The sequence below is a fragment of the Haliotis asinina genome, chromosome 14 (assembly GCF_037392515.1).
Source record: "Haliotis asinina isolate JCU_RB_2024 chromosome 14, JCU_Hal_asi_v2, whole genome shotgun sequence".
NCBI classification, from domain to species: domain Eukaryota; kingdom Metazoa; phylum Mollusca; class Gastropoda; order Lepetellida; family Haliotidae; genus Haliotis; species Haliotis asinina.
The window spans coordinates 3205491-3226453 of record NC_090293.1 but is presented as its reverse complement, the minus strand read 5'-3'; the positions used below and the strand labels follow the sequence as shown (position 1 = coordinate 3226453).

Genomic DNA, 20963 nt, shown 5'->3' with positions numbered 1-20963 from the left:
CAGGAAACACCTTCAGTATTGGAGACACCATTATTCTTATCACTATTCCAATCGGATGAAATGTATTTGGTCAAAGATGTTGTGTATTAAATGACTGGAGACAATACTGACCTAGACATCTGATGACCTCCAGCCTACAGTCATCCACATGTCCTTTCAGCTGCTTGGCTATGTCCTTGCTGTCTACCATATGGTCTATCAGCTTCCGGACCTCATCCTCACCTGCCACAAAGCCCCGCCCTAAGTCGTAGCCATAGCTCAGATGCATGCTGATCCTTGTTTTCACCAACATCAGGATGAACGGTAGCAGTGGCTGGACAAAGGTCAACCACAGATTACCAAAAACCAGGGACTAGATAGTCACGGATACATGGTAGGGAGCACTACTTTGTCCATAAATGATTGAAAAGTTAAGATATGCAAGTTGAGGAAATCAAGACTAAATACAAATTTGGGAGTAAGTTCATGAAAACATGGTTTGGAATGGTAGTTTGAGAAGAACTGGAACCCATACCAAGCATCAAACAGTTAGGCATCAAACCACCAAAAACATGACTGAAAACATATGGTGACTGGTGTGTCTCTAATGTATTAATATGAGTATATATTGTCTACTATGTGTATATCTTTCCATAAACTAATTGATTCTTTTTACAATAATTCTGTAATATTATCAACATAATTATATTGGTGGAGTGCAATAGTGCAGTAGTAAGGCATTTGTCTTACTAAGATACATGTACTTAGATCTACAATGTCTCAATTCACATAGGCCATAAAATAGGTACCCGTGAAAATGTGCTGGCAATGTGAGTGATTAGTTCATTGTGCCTAACAGGCACAGGAAAAGTATACGAAAGTATGATAGTGTCCTATGACCGGGAATAATAATGTATTTAGCACCATGAGCAGGGAAAGTGCCTGGATATGAGTGCCATATAAGTGGACTATTACTATCCTGATCATTCTATTGCCTCTCTTACCTCTACAAGCCTCAAAAGCCTGATAGCCCTTAAGACAATGAAAACAACAAGTGTGTCCCGCACAGGTTTATTTTGACCTGTGTCCAGTGACGCCAGGGAGAACTCCAGAATGGCATCGATGATACCATGACCAATGATGATGAGACTGAGCACCTGCCAGATAATCGTGAGGTAGGATCTACCCTGTGTGATCAGCTGCAACAAGGAGATTGTGCCACTATAGTCAGACGATAGGTTCACTGTCCGCAATATTTCAGAAGCACCATTATGTTATCTGCAGTACTGTGCCCTTAAAATTACTTGCTGCACTATTTCAGTTAGAGAGTTGGGCCTTAAAATCACTTGGTGCTTTATATCATCTACAGATGTCTTTGCATTACATGCTGCATTATTCCATCTTCAGTGAAGGGCTGACTTAAACATCACTTGCTGCATTATTTCATCTAGAGAACTGGACCTTAATATCACTTGGTGCATTATTTCATTCAGAGAACAGGGAGCTAACATCACTTGCTGTATTATTTCATTTAGAGAAAGCTGGGCCTTAAAGCACTTGCCACGTTATTTCATTCTGGGCCTTAAAATCACCTGTTGCATTATTTCACCTTAAGTGATGGGCCTTGCATCACTTGCTGTTGCATGCATCTACATCCTATCATCACTTCCTATAAAAACTGCATCATGATAATCAACATTACATGACTTCCAAGAGACCGATACAAGCACTCACCTTCAGTATTGCCTCAGTTATGTACACAAGGACCACGAATACATTAAACAGCTGAAATATGATTTTATAATCTGCAAAGACGAGGATGTATTCCGCCACTATGGCGAGTGTTGAGCTGATGGTGTCGAAGCCAATGAGGACGTAGATGACCATGCTGAATACCCAGTGTGTGGTTATCTGATGCAGCAGCTCTGTATGGGGAACGTCGCTTCGGGTGTTCACAGGGCGCTTGCGAATCACTTCTTTCAGTTTACGTTTCTGACAAAGTAATGTAACATTCACTAGTTCATGAAATTAAGGAAACAAAGACGCTTGCAATTCAACCTAGTCTGCCCCTCCAATGTGAGAGAGTGAGAGAGTTGTGTTTTATGCCACTTTTAACAATATTCCAGCAACACCACGACAGGGGACATCAGAATTGTCTTCACACACTGTACCCATGCAACATATGTCATATTTGGGATTTCACTTTCTTAGTAAAGTACAAATTTGTACTTTACTTTACTAAGAAAGTGAAATCCCAAATATGACATATGTTGCATTTGACCACTTTCTAAATGGCATCGTGTAATCACTGTACCCATGTCGAGAATTGAACCCCAGTTTTCAGCGTAATGCACAAACGATTTAACCATTAGGCTACCCCATCGCCCCCTCCCTAAAGTGATGCCTTATATACAGGAAATCTTTTATTCACACCGTCAGCAAGGTGATAAATAAACATAAGGGGTACCACTGGGGACATGTATTATTAGAAATGGTGGAAAGCTTGATCAAGTTGGGTGTCCTACAGGTGAGTATAACAAGACTACATGAATTAGCTGATGTATCTGTAACTCACAATACGAAGGAGCAATGATGGCACTTCCCATGACTTCTTCACCTCTTCAACATCAATGAACCTGGAAACACAAGACAGTGTACAACAAGAAGTACATGGATCACCTCCACATGAAACATTCCCTCAATTAACAGTTCGACATTATATATGTAGATGGTGGTGATCTATAAGTAATCAAGTCTGACCAGACAATCCAGTGATCAACAGCACAAGTATTGACCTATGCAACTGAGAAATGATGATTGACCTATGTGAACCAAGTCAGTGAGCCTGACACACCACTTCCCATTAGTCACCTCTTAGGACAGACATGGCCAGTGTTAACACGGATCTTCACCAAGGATATTGGTGTGCCATATTTAGACATGTACTATATTTTGACAGCGTTAGAATGCACCACAGCCCTATTCTGAAGCATAGAACATAACGGACTGTTCATAGTTCATGGTTAGGGGATGATACCAATATTTATAGAGACGCATGTACAATGGGAATGACTCACCCCTACCCCCAATATTTATGTGCAAAGTGACCTCCAAGGTGGGAGGTGTAAATGCAAGTATCGAAATATATATTTCATTTTGTATGATATGCCGAGGTAGCAACCAAGCAACCAATTGCTCTATTCACTAGAACATGGGCTGTCCAAACAAAGCTTGAAACAAATGATCAATCCACCTACGTTCCCTTTACATCAGCAGCACATTCCGCACATTCCTGCAACTTCCTCACCGCCTCCCGTGACAGCATGCCCTGCTCAAACTGGCGCCAGTAGCTCAGCTACAGGAAAGACAGAAACATGAGTCAAAACCATGACCTGAGCAGGTTCGATTTGAAAGAATTACCTCTTTCTGTCCTGTATAATGTAACACAAGCAACAACTACTTTCACTTTAATGTAATCCTTGAAAGCAAGTCAGAGCGATAATTTCAGATGTTCACATTTCACAACAAGCAATAGGATTTTGGAGGCCTTGTCTGTATTCCCACTGGGAATGTTTAAAAGAACATAGCCATGACTGTAACAGCAGGGATACACCAATACATTATGAGATGAAGACAGATATTGTCAGCTGACCTTTTCAGCCTTTAACATTCTTAGTATTGCCTCATTGGTCATATCACGAAGTTCCTTCTGCGTGGGTTGGCTGGGCAGGGAGCACTGGCATTCCGGACACACAGAGTTGGGGCGGATTTCCAAGAGAGATTCATCAAGGTCAGCCTGCAACAGGGAGCACAACTCCTACAACACTCTCCAAAACAGTCATTTACATAATCTCGACCTCTGTGGTCAAAGCTGCTGAATATATCTTACGCTTATTTATGCAACAACAGTTGAAATTTATAACATGAATTAATGCCATTTTTCTTAAAGTCATGTAAAGACTTCTCAGATCAGTATATCATTTTCTCAACAATTTGCAGATTTTGAATGGTCACAATTTTATTTGGGAAACCATTTTCTCCAAAGAACAGAACAAAATCTTACTACCAAACTGAACGTGAGACTAATTTCATATGATCCTAAATCCCTGCTTTGTGTTGACGAATTAACTTGCAGATCTGTTGATGACTTATTGATGTACACTTGTATTTGTATGAAATTAATGTAAAGGTCGTGTTTAAATATTTATGTAAAGTCTTGATTAGATGACAGCATGAATACTTAACATGGAGTCTTGTTTCAATGAAACACAACCAACCTCAGTCCAATGGTTAAAAAAATGCCAGATCAACAGCCCAGATGTTTTTGTTACAGCCCACAGCGTCACCATCAGTTTAAACTTATTTATCTTCTTACACATCAGCTAGATATTGAGTATGACAATGTATGAATAAACCCTAAAAACCTTGAAAAATGTGAGCAGGAGATCACAAGACTGGGACTGCTCACAGTAGTCGGTATTTACATTATTTGTGGGAAACAGTCTACTGAAAACTTCAAACGTGTTAAACTGTCACTTTGCTTATGTAACCAGCCTCTTGTTAAATTAGTAATCAGTGTTTAGCTTCAAATTTGTTTGGATATTTGTTTGGAAATGTTTGAGATCATTAAGAATTACACAAGATAGAATGTCAGTACTACTGTTCAAGATACTGTTTAAATATATAGGTGAGAACTAAATATAAGTCTTTTCAGTATGGTTTGTTTCTCTTCAGTGTCTGCAGCAAGCAAGTGGTATTTACAGAGCGGTACAAAATACTTTATGAAAGGATGCAAACATTGCACCCATGGTGATATGGAAACCAATAGTGGTTGCCATGATGGTCTGGTGGGCACCACAAATTCTGAACAACTCCCAGTCCCAGCTGTTGACTCACCATCTCAAGTTTCATGTATGGTCCTTCTCATTAAAATCAGGTCCACACATTGACAAGGCCATCTTTGCGTTACAATGATCATAATGACCATATCCTGATAAGAACCAAGACTGTCACCTAGATCCCTGTGTGCAAGTGGACCAGATCTTTACGTGAAGATCTGCAGACAGCATATCAAACACTACACACAAGGATGGGTCAGCTGAACTTTCCAAACAGACGATAAACAAAGGGACTTCCATATTTTCTGTACAAGAAGGTGAAGTGCTCAGAAAGCATTAACTGATTTCTGAATACTGAAAAATGAATATGTAAACAACCAATTCCCAACTGAAAGTAACAGGCTGCTCCTGCACATTGTTGATATTTTACACTACCTTTGACACTGTAACTATTCACTGCAAGTTAACATTTGTCTTTTAGTGGGTTCTTTTGATAAAGTTCAAACTTTCCACAGCATGATAAGAAATAGAACTGACTGTTAACAAAATATATTTGATTGGCTCAGAATGACATCTCATAATGATTTATCATACATCCTTCTTTGGGGTTACAACAGCTTGGCCAATCTTCAGACAGAGATGTCTTGGATAGAATGGTATTGTATGTCTTGTCTGGTCCATACCAGTATGGTATTTAGCCATTTTTGGTTCCACAGTCTCTCTGTCAGGCAGGATGCAGGAAGTGAAGAGTATAAGAGGACATATAAGCAAGCTTAATGCACTATCAGTCAAAACAAAATACAAATAAGAAACAAGACAAGCCATGATGTTATTTGGAATCACACACCAGAGAAGGTAACTGTGAAATTAATGAAGCTAATTGGACTAAAGTTTTTGAGATAGATGAATTTCTTGTGCAAAGCAGAGAGAAATGAAATCAAAATGTGCTAACCTAAATGTGAGTGTCTACATGCTGGGGAAGATGTGGGTGCCAAGCAATCCAGACTTAAGGAAGCATATTCAGTATACTTCAGCAGTGTGATGTGCCTGTATATCATGTTTACAGTGATGGAAATATCTGTCACCAGGTGATATATCTGGCCTTCAGCAGTGTGATGTGCCTGTTTGTCATGTTTACAGAGATGGAAATATCTGTCACCAGGTGATATATCTGGCCTTCAACAGTGTGATGTGCCTGTGTATCATGCATACACTAATGGACATACAGTCATGGGGCATAAATATACAACAGTTTATTTTACGTGAAATGTTTAACTCAAGGAATTGTGAATACATTGGTACATTCCCTACTATTTGGTTAGATTTCCTGGAATCCAATGACTTGATCCAGAAGAATATTTTCAAAACAAGGTCAGTGGTTAAACTCCAGCTTGTTATGGAACTATATGTACTACTAAGAGATGTTAAAGAACATGACATTCCTTCATGCAATGTTAATCTGTCATGGCTTGACATTGTTTGAGTATCTAGTTTTCTACGATAAGAAAGTAGAAAGAGGTCATTCTCTGTCTTGTAATATTTCCAATACCAACTATAACTTGATTTGGGTTAAATAAGATGAGACACCATCCCAGATTATCCTCAGTCCATGATCCCCTGCCTTTACACTGCTGAATATGCATTAACTGTGCACTTCCAAAGCCTCCTTCTTACTACACTTATTTGTTAGCACCAAAGTTCACTTCATCCATTGATTTTGTTGAGAGGCCACAAATCTCGATCCTGAAATCATCCATAGTGTGATCTCTTTGTACTCTCTCAAAGCTGTCAATAGTTTCTGCCTGGCAAAACAATGTTCCAGTTAATTTGTCAGCATACTGTCAATCTGTGGAAGAGTCAGCCAATTGTAACTTATTTTTTTTGTCTCCCTGAAAGTTTCTTCAATCATTTCTTCAACATCCACACAAAACTTTTACAATCATTTCAACCCCCCCGCAAAAGTAGACAAGAACAACTTCATCATCAGAGACCAGTACATGCATATGCACTATTTTCCTGTCCAGAACCAACCACGGAATCCTGTAATTCTTACTGCATTACAAGATACACTGATGACAACATCTGCCCCATGACTGTAGATCCCATGCTCTGTGCTCAATACCCACACCTCTGTGCATTTTCATGACAAACATACCTGCTTCTCTAGGCATGAAAACTGCACAGGAAAAAACTGAATTTCATGAAAAATAACATGTTTTATGCAAGAAAACAAAACACAGCTAATTATCAATGAGCAAGTGATTATTACTGAAAACAATGAGCAAGTGATTATTACTGAAACCTCCAGTTTTGAAATCAAAATTAATGTGCCAAGGAAAAGCAATATGTACAGATACAAACATCTGTCTTCTTATCTACAACAACCTCTTGACACTTATTGTTCAAACCACAAATTGTACACCATGACACAAGAGCAAAATGGTTTTTTAAAAAATCCTTGACCCAAACTTTGAAACTATTGAAAGTTTTAATATGATAGATTCTAGTGTGGCAGCAGATGGAAAGTGACGTGTATGCACCCACCTCCTCTCTAGTTGTCTTGTAAGGGTCCTCAATCTCACACGCCTTCTCCACCATCTCCCAGTCAGCATCCGCCAGAAACCTGCAGACACGGTTACATGTGTTGACAGCAGGATACACTTGCCAGCAAATTGTTTCTCTCTCTTTCTCTCTCTCGCACTCACGCACGCACACTCTCAAAAGACCTTCAGCTTGTTTTGATACATTTACCCTTACTCTAAAATCTCACTGACAATTCTTCATTTTGTGTACACTGTATATGGTGAAAATTTAGGTTGCAGATTAATACATGCATGTGTGCTGCTGCTTGTACTAGTCCTGGCATCAGGGTAGCTTTGTGGTTAAAGTGACGCCAAAGATCCCGGCTGAATTCCACACATGGGTACAACATGTGAAGCCCATTTCTGGTGTCCCCCACCATGATATTGTTGGAATATAGCTAAAAGCAGCATAACACCATACTTACTTGCAAGTCCAGACAAAAACAGGTATTACAGTGGTAGTACAATGCCACTGTTTAACAAGGATAGCCTACTCTGACACAGTGTATGGTGAGAATCTGAGATGACTCATTTTCATTTTACCTCCTGAACACTGAGCATCAGGTAGGATAAGAACTAGTCCCATCTTTTAACCTCTATTAGAATGATGCCACAAAACTTGCAACAGTCTGCTCTCTGTCCAGATATTCACTAAGCCACAGCTACATGACACCAACAACTAGAGCATAGAAGCATGGTTACCTTGGAAAGGCCATCACATATGGACGTTCAGGACAATGAGAGTCCTAGCTAATATAAAGCTGATACTAAGCTACATGCTAATATACCAAGACTACTTGGAACTAAATTGTAACCAGACAGCACCAGGCAACACTACACTCAAGTCTTGGACTTTCTCTACATACACACCTGTCAGTTTTCAGCATGTTTAGTGTTTTCTGTCGGAGATCCTGAATAAAGCGTAGAGCACTTGCCATAGCCATTCTCTTGGCCGGAGATACGTCACTCATACCTGCAAGAGTTTACATTGTTATTTTTCTGAAACTATAACCTGATGAAAGAGTGCTCAGCATTACTCATGAGAGAGTACATTGTATTCCTAATCAAAGAGTGCAAGGTGTTCTTGTTGAAAAAGTGCGAGGTGTTCTTGATGAAAGAGTTTGATGAAAGATCTTAGTGCAGATGTACATAAAACAGTGAAAGTGTATAGAACATAGCAGAGGCAAGTGTAGGCACATGCACTCAGGCAAGTGTAGGCACATGCACTCATATGTTTTGATAATGATGCCAGACATTACCCTTTCAGCTTAGCTGAGTCAGAGATGTTGCTTACCCAGGAGCCTGAGGAGAGGGTGGATGGTGGTTGCATTAATGAGTAGCGTCAGAAACACAACCCCGGCTACGTGGATCAGCACCTGAATAAGCAGCTATATGTCTATATCTCCCAGTGAAACAGAAAACATTATGCACCAGTAACAGAACATGTATCTAAAACTTCCTAAGAAAGAAACCTACACATTTAGTTACCTAGAGAGAGCTATTACAGGGAACCCAACTAAAATCTGAATATCAGATTTTTGGCAAATTGTTCATGGCCTAAATATTCCTGATTTCATGAATTAATCACAAAATCCCATCTGGTGTTTTATATATACCCCACCCACCTGTTGTTTGACAGATATCTGCCCCATCCACCTGGTGATTGACATCTGGTGTGTTACTGGTATCTGCATCACCCACCTTGTGTCTGACAGTGTCCTGATCCAAGTGGGGGTCCTCCCACACCAGCAGGGCTAAGGTGAGCCCTACAGCCCCTCGCAAGCCACTCCATGTCAACACCAACCCATCTTGCCATGTCATCCCATAACCAATACGTTGCAGTATAGGGCACATCAGGCCTATTACCAGTCCTCTGTAACATACACACAGACACACACATATATCAAGTCCTGTACACTTTGTGCGTTGTCTAATACAGCACTCAGCAATATTCCAGCTGATATAAGAACATATCATGTCTGGACCAGAAAATCCTGTGACTAAATAAAGTAGGCAATGCTTTAACAGTTGTATGATGTATTTGAGTCAAATCAGGGAGACTTGTTATCTTTTACAACACAATGCCTAATATCACTTTGCAGTTTATTGACTTTATACTAGTTACATGCAATATCCCCGGAACACTGAGACTGCCATCTGTACAAGCATCTGAAGATGGTGACAAAAGAAGCATATGCCTCCTTGGTGATAATAGAATGCATTAAACACTTCAGGAGATTTCTTTCCTGATGCTGTAAAGGTCCTGCAGGAATAATCAATATAGAAAACTCATTAAACTTTCTTTAATGCACTTTAAAAGTCAAAGTGAAATGTCAGACAGTGCGCTTCGTATGAAACAGATTACAGATAAGATTCTCTGTATTGTATTTCAGTGATCGTTGCTGGATAAACCCTTTGTCACCTTGTTTAAATGACAGGACTGAAAAGTGATGTCTAAAGGGAGTCAAAGTGGTAGTAACATAACCTCCAAATACCCTGCTGACCTCAAAGTCAGACACGACATGAGACCACAGAAAATAACTGGAAATGACATTAAGCAGGGTTTGGTTGTTGGAATGATGGTGTGGGACATTTTTGTGTGATGGAAAAGACATTAACCAGGGTTTGGTTGGTGGAATGATGGTGTGGGTAATTTTTGTGTGATGGAAATGGCTTTAACCAGGGTATGGTGGGTGGAATGTTAGGTGGGCGGGCATGGTTGTTTGATGGAAATGACATTAAGACGAGAAAGTGGGTGGAATGATGGGGGTGGGGGATGACAGTGGCATTGTGTGAGTGAGGGACCATAGTCATGTTGTAATATGTCAACCTGTAAATGATATTATCTGTAGTATGAAACGCAAACAATAAAGTCACTAAGACTAACACAATTCTCTTATTGCCATGTGTCTCTAGGATAGGGTCATATTAGAGGTCACATGCAACGTAAAACACAACTTTGCAGATTTTGATACCTTTCGGTGTGCACTTACCAAAACAAATCATCAAAAATGCCAATTCAAGCTATAAAGTTGAAAACTTTGCGACGAAAAAAAAAAAAGCCCACAAAATCGGAGTTAAAATGTTTCACTAAATTTCCCCCAGCGCTGGGGGAAAAACTGATTTCAACAGCTGTGCTGCGCTGCGTCCATAACGCATGCGCAGTGAATAGGTTCATGGAGTGTGAAACTGTATGCCTGCCAAGAGTATGAGGTCGTGAGCAGTAGTCTAATCTTGGTTGTGTACATAAACAAGTAAATAATCTACTCGTTACGTAAAAAAAACTTGTTGATTGTCATAAGCAGTCTCTGTCAGAGAGAAAGCTCAGTGTCTGGTTTATTCACACCTATATGACTGCCTGCCTATTTGCTAAAGACAACATGCAGTACACTGCATCAATCATTGACCACATGCAATTTGAACTTAACACCTATCAGACTATACGACATGAAGAAAATACATTGATTTATGACTTGTGCACTCTTGTGACTCTCTGCCACATTATGTAATTAGGCAGGTGTGATACACATGACATGTTTTTTATGTCTGTGGGTTGCAAACAAACTACATCTATTTTTTCGGATGACAGGATCTGACGGAAACTGGTGCAAACTCTTGTCAGTTTCGAGTCCTGCTTTCTACTTGGACGAATGACAGATTCCAGCCACGCATCTCTACAGAGATGATTTTTTATTGGATCGAGCGCAAATTCAGAGAACATGTATTTTCAAAACCTAATAACTCTATATACATTCTTCATGGATAACAACTTCTAGTGCATATGATTTTATTTGACAACAGTATATGAATCCATGCTGAAATGACGCATCAAGTACACAAAAGAGAAGTTGTTATCCATAAAGAATCTTACTGTCTTGTGACTTGCCATACTTCTAAAATGTCCATCAAACAGATCATCTTTCTGTACACACAATGAGCCCTCAGCGTATCAGCAAATGAACCTTCCAACTGGAAGCCGTCGTTACACTTGAGTGCACATCCACCTGCTATGACTGGGTTCAGTCTCCTGAGGGCTTCGTTTCAGGGGAAGTAAGCCCAAGTACAAAATATTGCACTTTTGAATCGCAATTGTATGCTCTTAATTTTGTTGTGATAAATGTGTTTTAATTATGTTTGATTTTTTGACCTTTAGGGACAGTGGACCCAGCATCTCAGGTGAGTCTGCAGTATGTTGTGTGGAGTACCTGATGACGTTGAGGCCAAAGTAGAGAGCGAACATGAAGAACCAGTCGGTGCCATGTATCTTGTAGATGACCTTCTCTGAGATGATCACGCCCACCAGGATGAAGATAAGTGTGTTGGCCAAATAGGCCAGAGTCTCCCAAAACCTGACGTCAATACAGAATGTGGGTGACTTAGTGAGTTAGAAATTAACCCATTAATAAACAAGTTTACATGAAACAGCCTCAAAATAATTAAGTCTGAAATGTTTGAATGTACCACAGTAGCACTGTATGTACTGTGAAAGACGCAGAGCCTGGCAACTTGAGTTGATGGGGCCTCTTCTGATCAGGTTTACCATGCAGCACTGACAAATACACTCACCTGTGTAAGAAAGTCTCCACCTCAGGGCTGATACTTGTTCTCTTGCTGCTCATCACAACTCCCAACACCACTACAGCCAGAACTCCTGACACACCCAGGAACTCCTCACCTAAATTCAGACCAAGATCGCACCATAACTCAAGTCCATGTAAATATTCATGCATGTAGGACATGCTTCTAAAGTTCATCATGTTTCTATAAATTTGTAAATTTATAAAATTTGTAAAGAGTAGATACTCTATTCTAATCCATAAATGACTTTTTTAGACAAGGAGAGTGAGTTTGGTTCAACAAAACTTTGCAACATTAATCCAGTTACACTACAACTTGTTAGCTTGATCTGGGAGAAAGGCTTAAAGGTCACATGCAACGTAAAATACAACTTTGCAGATTCTGATACCTTTTGGTATGTGCTTACCAAAACAAATCATCAAAAATGCCAATTCAAGCTATGAAGTTGAAAACAATGCGATGAAAGAAAAGCTTGTGAAATCGGAGTTTAAACGGTTCACTAAATTTTCCCCCCAGTGCTGGGGGAAAGTAAATAATCTACTTGTTACATAAAAAAAACCTTGTTGATTGTCATAAGCAGTCTCTGTCAGAGAGAAAGCTCAGTGTCTGGTTTATTCACACCTATATGACTGCCTGCCTATCTGCTAAAGACAACATGCAGTACACTGCATCAATCATTGACCACATGCAATTTGAACTTAACACCTATCAGACTATACGACATGAAGAAAATACATTGATTTATGACTTGTGCACCCGAGTCCCGTCTCTGCCACATTATGTAATTAGGCAGGTGTGATACACATGACATGTTTTTTATGTCTGTGGGTTGCAAACAAACTACATCTATTTTTTCGGATGACAGGATCTGACGGAAACTGGTGCAAACTCTTGTCAGTTTCGAGTCCTGCTTTCTACTTGGACGAATGACAGATTCCAGCCACGCATCTCTACAGAGATGATTTTTTATTGGATCGAGCGCAAATTCAGAGAACATGTATTTTCAAAACCTAATAACTCTATATACATTCTTCATGGATAACAACAGCTGTGCAGCGCTGCACCCATGACGCATGCGCAGTGAGTAGGTTCGTGGAGCTTGAAACAGTATGCCTGCCCGGAGTATGAGTGAGTGAGTGAGTTTAGTTTTACACCACACTCAGCAATATTCCAGCTATATGGCGGTGGTCTGTAAATAATCAAGTCTGGACCAGACAATCCAGTGATCAACAACATGAGCATCGATCAGCGCAATTGGGAACCGATGACATTTGTCAACCAAGTCAGCGAGCCTGACCATCCGATCCCGTTAGTCGCCTCTTACAACAAGCTGAGTCGCCTTTTATGGCAAGCATGGGTTGCTGAAGGCCTATTCTACCCCGGGGTCCGGAGTATGAGGTCGTGAACAGTAGTCTAATCTTGGTTGTGTACACAAAAAAGTAAATAATCTACTCGTTACGTAAAAAAACTTGTTGATTGTGGTAAGCAGCCTCTGTCACAGAGAAAGCTCAATGTCTGATTTATTGACACCAATATATTTGCCTGCCTGTCTGCTAACGACAGTATGCAATACACAGCTTCAATCATGACCACATGCAATTTGAACTTTGACACCTATCAGGCTATACTCCATAAACAAAATAAATTGATTTATGACTCGTGCACCCGAGTCCTGCCTCTGCCACATTATGTAATTAGACAGGTGTGATACCTGTACAACTGACACGTTTTTATGTCTGTCGGCTGCAAACAAACTACATCTATTTTACTCGGATGATTGGATCTGATGGAAACTGGTGCAAACGCTCGTCAGTTTCAAGTCCTGCTTTGTACTTGGATGAATGACAGTTTCCTGCCACACAGTAGTTCACCATCTCTATAGAGATGATTTTTGATTGGATCGAGCACAAATTCAGAGAACATGTATCTACAAAACCCAACATCTCTATATACATTCGTCATGGATAACAACTTCTTCTAGTGCATATGATTTTATTTGACAAGAGTATATGAATCCATACTGAAACGAACCGTCAAGTACATGTACAATAAAAGAAATTGTTATCCATAAAGAATGTTACTGTCTTGCGACTCGCCATACTTCTAAAATGCTCGTGAAACAGATCATCTTTCTGTACACACAATGAGCCCTCAGCGTATCAGCAAATGAACCAGCCAATCGGAAGTCGTCGTTACACTTAAGTGCACATCCACCTGCTATGACTGGGTTCCGTCTCTCGAAGGCTTCGTTTCGAGGGAAGTGAGCCCAAGTACAAAATATTGCACTTTTGAATCGCGATTGTACGCTTCTAATTTTGTTTATTCATTTTTTCACAAGCAGCAATGTATATTATATGTCATGAATAATTGATAATTGTATTTTGATTATGTTTGATTTTTTGGTTGCATGTAACCTTTAAGGGGATGAAATTATAGGCACTAGAATGGAGCTGACAAAATTACGAATATAAGTGGTGTTTTCCAGCATTTAAACCAGAAGACTCACCAACATAGAATGTGAGATATGTTGCTGCCAGTGTAATGGTTATCTCGGCCAGAGCATCATTGAAGATCCGAGATAGCCAGAACAAGGTTAGCTTGGCCATGAGCAACCCAAACGCCGGACCTCCCAGTGACACTTGCAGGAAGGAGAGGATAATCTGCCCACCTTCAGACAAAAACAACACACAGCTGGAAACTGATGACATGACTTACAGGTGGGGGACCAATCACATGGCTGACTGATGACACTTGGGAGACTGTGATGACAAGACCTATATGTAACTGGTGGTCCAAGTAGAGAAGAGGAAAAGAGAAATAATCTGGACCTAAAGGGTAGATATCTCGTGAATACCACGAAAACAGGCAGTATAGTGATACATTCAGCCAAACCTCTGGATAGAAAAGTGTAAATATCATGAATATTTGGAAATACAAGTGTAAATAATGAGTCAAGGGGAACATACAGAAATATGGAAACAGGAAAGATCCAAACACTACGTATGCAAGAATGGCTTCAGGTGTTTGCCCTTTCAGTTGGACAGAAACTGTAGCCAGACATGTCCTTCTATATCAACAGACACTACTGCCTAAAGAGCATTAGCTGCAGAAATATGCATACCAATATGAGTTTTTTTCAAATGCAGTTTAATGGACAGTATAGCACTGAATACATCTTAAAGGTTCATCCTACTAAAGCTCAGAACATCATTTCCCACGATACCAATACCAAATGATAGAATATCTAAAAAATATGGTTAAGTCATTCTCGAACCATAAATTTATGAAAACTTCAGTCACTGAAATTGAATAATGGTACTGTAACCTTTTAATCTTCATCCAATATTAACACTGTCAGTGATGTTGGCATAGAGACAGGCTAAATTAGAAGCCAGGCATTTCACACTCTCTTGTACTCTTCTTAGGTGGGACAATATGAGCTATATTTCTCCCACCGTAATTGTCAAAAATACAAAGTAAAATGTTTGTGAAAAATATGCAGGTAAAATTGTCTCTCAGTCACATGGGTATTTCTTTCTGCATCTCAGAACATGTGAAGTATTAAACTCTTACCATTACTTGGTGCAGTGGATGTGGCAAGGTTTAGAAATACTTTGAACAGGACGATGGCAGCACCATCATTCAGAAGAGACTCCCCCTCAGTAACCATGGCCAGTTTCTTGGAGGCACCTGCAGTATGTGAGTCAGTGTGTTAGCAGGTGGCTGAGTGATCTGCTTTAAGAGAGTGAGCACAGTGGAGGGTTGAGGTGTAAGATGAATAGGCATTTCTACAGATATCATAATTGTGTCATCTAACATTTTACTGACAGTGTGAAAACCAAGCTTACCATGTTATCATTAACACTCACCAGTGGTATTATTGGAAAGAATATGTCTGATTATGAAGAAAAGAAATAAACAGGTCACTTGTATTATTTGTTTCAAAGAAGAGTATTAAGCAGCATGGTCATTGTCTACGTCTACATTCTTGAAGAAGCCTACAAACCAATGTCTCGGAGAATGGCTACAACTGCAATAGGGTCCGTCGCACTCAGGATGGAGCCAAACATCATGCAGATGTACCAGTCCCAGTCATAGGTAAACAAATACAGCGCCAGGATGCAGGTCAGCAGGGCCATCAGGGCTGCAGGGCAACCAGGTGACATGATTACGTTGTGAACACAGGTGAAAGTGTGCTGTGCGGAGACAGGTCACATGATTACAATGTAAACACAGGTGAATGTGTTCTGGGGGTAAATAGGTAAAATGATTACATTGTGAACACAGGTCAAAGTGTGCTGGGCAGAGCCAGGTCACATGATTACAATGCAAACACATGTGAATATGTGCTGGGGTAAACAGGTCACACGATTACATTGTATAGCATACACAAATGTGTGCAGGGAAAAAGAAGATACATGAATACAATTTACATCTTAAAACACAGGTGAAAGATTGCTTGGGGTAAACAAGGAAGGTGACATGTTGTAAAACATAAGTGAGTGTGTGCTGATTAGAAAACAAAGCCCATAGTTCATAACCAGAGTTTCTGCCACATATTGTGATTAAAACTGGTAATAACTTCATGATAAAAAGCAGATCACCATACCAGGAACATGATGACTTATACTACATTTGCTTCCTCCTTGGACTTAGCTGATTTACACCATCCATTCAGATACTGGCAACTGTAGACAAATCTAACCATATATTAAATAAACAAATATTCTAAAACTGAATAAAGTAGTAGATAAACTTCACCTTGAATGTCTGGGGAGTCATGTAGGGGAGACCGTGGTCAGTTGTAACACGGGGCAATTGTAACAAGGGTGATTACTCCAAAACGTTTTGCTAAAGCACTGTGTAGGTGAGTAGAGTTATTTCCCTTTGCTTTCCTGCGGTACACATATGGGCATTTTTCAGCTGCTTGCTCATGGAAAGATACAGTTGATTTCACATAGGTAAGATAATTTTTCACAAAACATAATAAAACATTCTTAATGCAGTAAATGTTGCTTGGTGTGAAATTAACTTTTCAAGTGTAAAATTGTGGTACTATGACATATTTTAAAGTAGAAACATTTGAGAAGCTGAAATTTGTTAACATGTGACGCAGCATGTAACCATGCCCTGTACTATCAGGGGTACAACTGCCCCCATGAAATTTTCTCTTGTATTATTATAATGAAGCAAATTATGATGAAGGTTTTATGTTAGTTCATTACTAGATTTATCACTGTAGAACAGTGCTGTACCAAAGCAAGAATTTCAAACCATAAACATTTTAAATGTCAATGGTGATACAGATTTAACGTTAACCCATTTCCACCTCCAGTGTAAGTAAACTTTGTCTCAGTGTATTTCGTTACACTCCACCACTGAGTCTAACAAAACCTTATGGGAGGTCGCGTCAGGTAACCTTTGAGATTGACCAATGAGAACACAGCTTACCAAATCGCAAAAGTGGACATTCGCACATACCTTTTGAACTTTTTATCTCGAAAAGGTTCGTTCCCTAACGATTCCAAATGCTATATAGCGTACGGTAGCTTCCGGGTGATGTACACAGCGTACGTACAACCATGACAAGAGAGAGTAAACAACAACTGAAAATGGTGTTTTCGGCAATATTCAAGGATGTCATCTTGTGGAAATATTAGCTAATGGTAACCATGTCAACAGAAACCCCAAAGCGTATATGCTGCAGGTCAAATAATTGTGAATGATATGTGGATTTTTTATTGTGGAGAGATCTGTATCAGTGACCTGAATATTTTGAAAGTCCCTTCGATCCCTAAATAGTAGCCATTGCCTGATTGGTTAAACCTATTAAATGGTCTCGCATTTGATTGGACGGTCACTGGTTGCTCAAAGGTTAGCTGACACGACCTTCTACTAGGTTTTGTTAGACTCAGTGGTGGAGTGTATCGAAATACACTGAGACTAAGTTTACTTAGACTGTTTCCACCTCTACTGATCAAGATAACAGTTTTCCACATTACATTTTGATAATGTGCGAAAAATAAACATAATGTTACATTTGAACCTTCTTTGTTACAATTGCCCCATCCACCTTTTACTATTTCCCCGCACTAGGGATCAGTTGTAACACTGGCAGTCAAACTTTATTTCTGTGCAAGGGCCATCGGGCCCATATACATACTGTTTCAACATACAACATTTATTACATATATGTATACACGCCCTCCACATACATATATACACATATACACATACTCTGAACTTGTGGGTCGGGAATGTTGGTTAATAAGGGTAAAATCTATAAGCATATGATATAATACAAATATGTGATGTGGTGTTTAATATAATCAATCTTGTAATAACTTACATCTGCGTTCATAAGAGCGCATTATACATAGACTGAGCATTTTCAAACTATGTACGTTATTTGTCAAAAGTAGATTCTTATGTTCGCAATGAGGTCACTGGGTAAATATTTACAACGTAAATCATCATATGTTGGACAAATGATAGTAAAATGGTATTCGTCCTCTAGGCCTCCCGAACAGACAGGACAAGTTCTCAGATTTGTGTTAATTTTATACCATCGTCCTTCATTAAAGTTTAACCTTAATAATCCAGTTCTAAATGTAACTAAATATTTACGTAATTTGTAATCTGTAATTTCAAATAAGTATTTTTCAGGGTTTAATAAGGTTTTGAATTCTCTGTACAAAACATAAGATCAGATCTCCAGTTTTGTTTAAAAATATCCACTAAACGCCTTTTAAATATTCTGATAAAACTCACATGATTTCCAACAGGATGTGAAAGCCAAACAAATCCGAATCCATAAGAAAACTGCAAATACCGTATTTTTGAAGCCCATGTCTCATAACCTAAGTTATCAAGATTAAGTAACATTTCATAGGCTTTCCTTTGTATTCCATCTTTATGCATAGTTGTTATTTTAATCCAGTAGTTTAGACAACGGGCAGCTGCATTTACAAAAATGGGATAACGGCCACATTCACCATACATCACTGCGTTAGGTGTCTGAGATCCAACGTTTAAGTATAATTTACAACCAGAAATATGTATTTTCTCAATACATTCATATCTTTTATAACCCCACATTTCTAAAGCATATAATAGGATTGACTGTATTTGACCATCAAATATTTTGAAAAAGATATCCGGTGATAACGCACCAATTTTTCTAAGTTTGCCATTTAATTCCATTAATGCTTTCTTGCCATGTAAGGAGAGATCTGATAATGACTTGCCGAAACTAACATCGCAGGTGAACAGAAAACCAAGATTCTTACAGCTATTGACTGTTTTCAAGTTATTACCTTTAAAATACCATACATCTGTACCTTTAAGTCTACCTCCCCTCCTAAATGCAACAATATTAGATTTATCAAAGTTAACGTTTAAACCCCACTTGTCTGAATACAATGCTAAAATGTGTAGCTGGTTTTGAAGACCACATTTAGTGTCTGAAGCTAAAATAACATCATCAACGAAAAGTAGAATAAAAAATTTCTATTATAAATAACTGAATTCCATGTTTTCCGTTTTGTGAAATTTCTGTGGAGAGCTCATTTATGAATAGAGAAAAGAGTAATGGACTTAGAATACAACCTTGTTTTAGACCACAAGGACAGTTAAGTAGTCCGTTAAATGAGAATTACATTGTAAGCATGATTTAACGGAAGAGTAAATACCTTTGAGCGCTAGCATCATTTTCCCATCCAAACCATAGCTTGATAACAATTTCCATAAGTTACATCTGTCTATTGAATCAAAAGCCTTCTTAAAATATATAAAAGCAACAAACAATTTTTTTCTTTTCTTGCTCAGGCATTTTTCAATAAGCGCATTTGAAGTGAAGATATGATCCATAGTAGAATATCCTTCTCTAAAACCCGCTTGGGTTTCTGATATCTTGTTCTTCAGAATTGCCCATTGTGTTAGATGATTATTCAATGTGCAAGTATATAATTTACTTAGAAGACTTAACAGTGAAATACCCCTATAGTTATCTGGGTTGTGGATATCACCCTTCTTATGTAATGGAATTATTATTGATTTACTCCAGGCATCTGGGAAGCTACCACTCTCAAACAGTTTATTAAACAACACAAGCAGAAATGGCATAATGAGCTTTTCAGATGATTTGATAATTTCTGCTAAAATAGCATTTAATACATAACAAGGTTCTTGAGAGGCATTTAGAAGTCGGTATTCTAATATATGACAAAATGTTGTGGATGTCAACTTCTTCTTTATTGTTTTCACGACATTTCTGGGCTATTCCTTGCCCCTTCGTCAGGTGGAATAGGAATAGGAATAGCCCAGAAATGTTGTGAAAACAACAAAGAAGAAGTTGACATCCATAACATGGACGAAGGGGCAAGGAATAGCCCAGAAATGTTGTGAAAACAACAAAGAAGAAGTTGACATCCATATCATGGACGAAGGGGCAAGGAATAGCCCAGAAATGTTGTGAAAACAATAAAGAAGAAGTTGACATCCATAACATTTTGTCGTATATGATTCACAACAAGTTTGTAACTAGATGACATTGAGCTTGTTTGAAGCCAAGGTACCAGTATCCTCATGAGTACTGATTACGTTTGTGAGTGGCTGACTATCAGCAAATTACAACAAGTTAGGCAAAAAGTGTTACAATTGACCCCATTCCTCTCCAGAGGACAATAATTTTATAATACTTTAGCCCCATTTGAGGATATAGCCGCCAACAATCCTAGTTGTTAATGTTTAACTACCAACCATAACTTAACATTTATCTATACAACACACTAATCTTCAGTCTTTTATTTGGTACAAAGGCCTTCAGCCCATGTACAATGTTAACATATGAATTGCGTTTATGAGTTGCTGTCAAACAAGTGAATTGTGCAAAATTAAATCATCTTTAACATAATTTGATATGGACTGTAAATGGGTTAGATTATCATTTTGTAGATCATGACATCTTCATTGATATACATAGGTA

General features: G+C 38.9%; 1 protein-coding gene across 1 annotated transcript in view; it reads right to left on the bottom strand.

Annotated features, from left to right (window-relative positions):
* The window catches only part of LOC137262081 (sperm-specific sodium:proton exchanger-like), a 57787-nt gene that overhangs the window by 15730 nt on the left and 21094 nt on the right, over positions 1–20963 (bottom strand). The window contains exons 4-18 of the mRNA XM_067799864.1: positions 15984–16121; positions 15551–15667; positions 14484–14645; positions 11966–12074; positions 11605–11748; positions 9101–9272; positions 8694–8775; positions 8270–8372; positions 7362–7440; positions 3632–3775; positions 3237–3334; positions 2555–2615; positions 1714–1971; positions 984–1178; positions 112–313 (exon numbers count right to left, since the gene is read on the bottom strand). Of these exons, the coding sequence (XP_067655965.1) occupies positions 112–313; positions 984–1178; positions 1714–1971; positions 2555–2615; positions 3237–3334; positions 3632–3775; positions 7362–7440; positions 8270–8372; positions 8694–8775; positions 9101–9272; positions 11605–11748; positions 11966–12074; positions 14484–14645; positions 15551–15667; positions 15984–16121 (2064 nt within the window). The remainder of the gene's footprint in view (positions 1–111; positions 314–983; positions 1179–1713; positions 1972–2554; positions 2616–3236; positions 3335–3631; positions 3776–7361; positions 7441–8269; positions 8373–8693; positions 8776–9100; positions 9273–11604; positions 11749–11965; positions 12075–14483; positions 14646–15550; positions 15668–15983; positions 16122–20963) is intronic.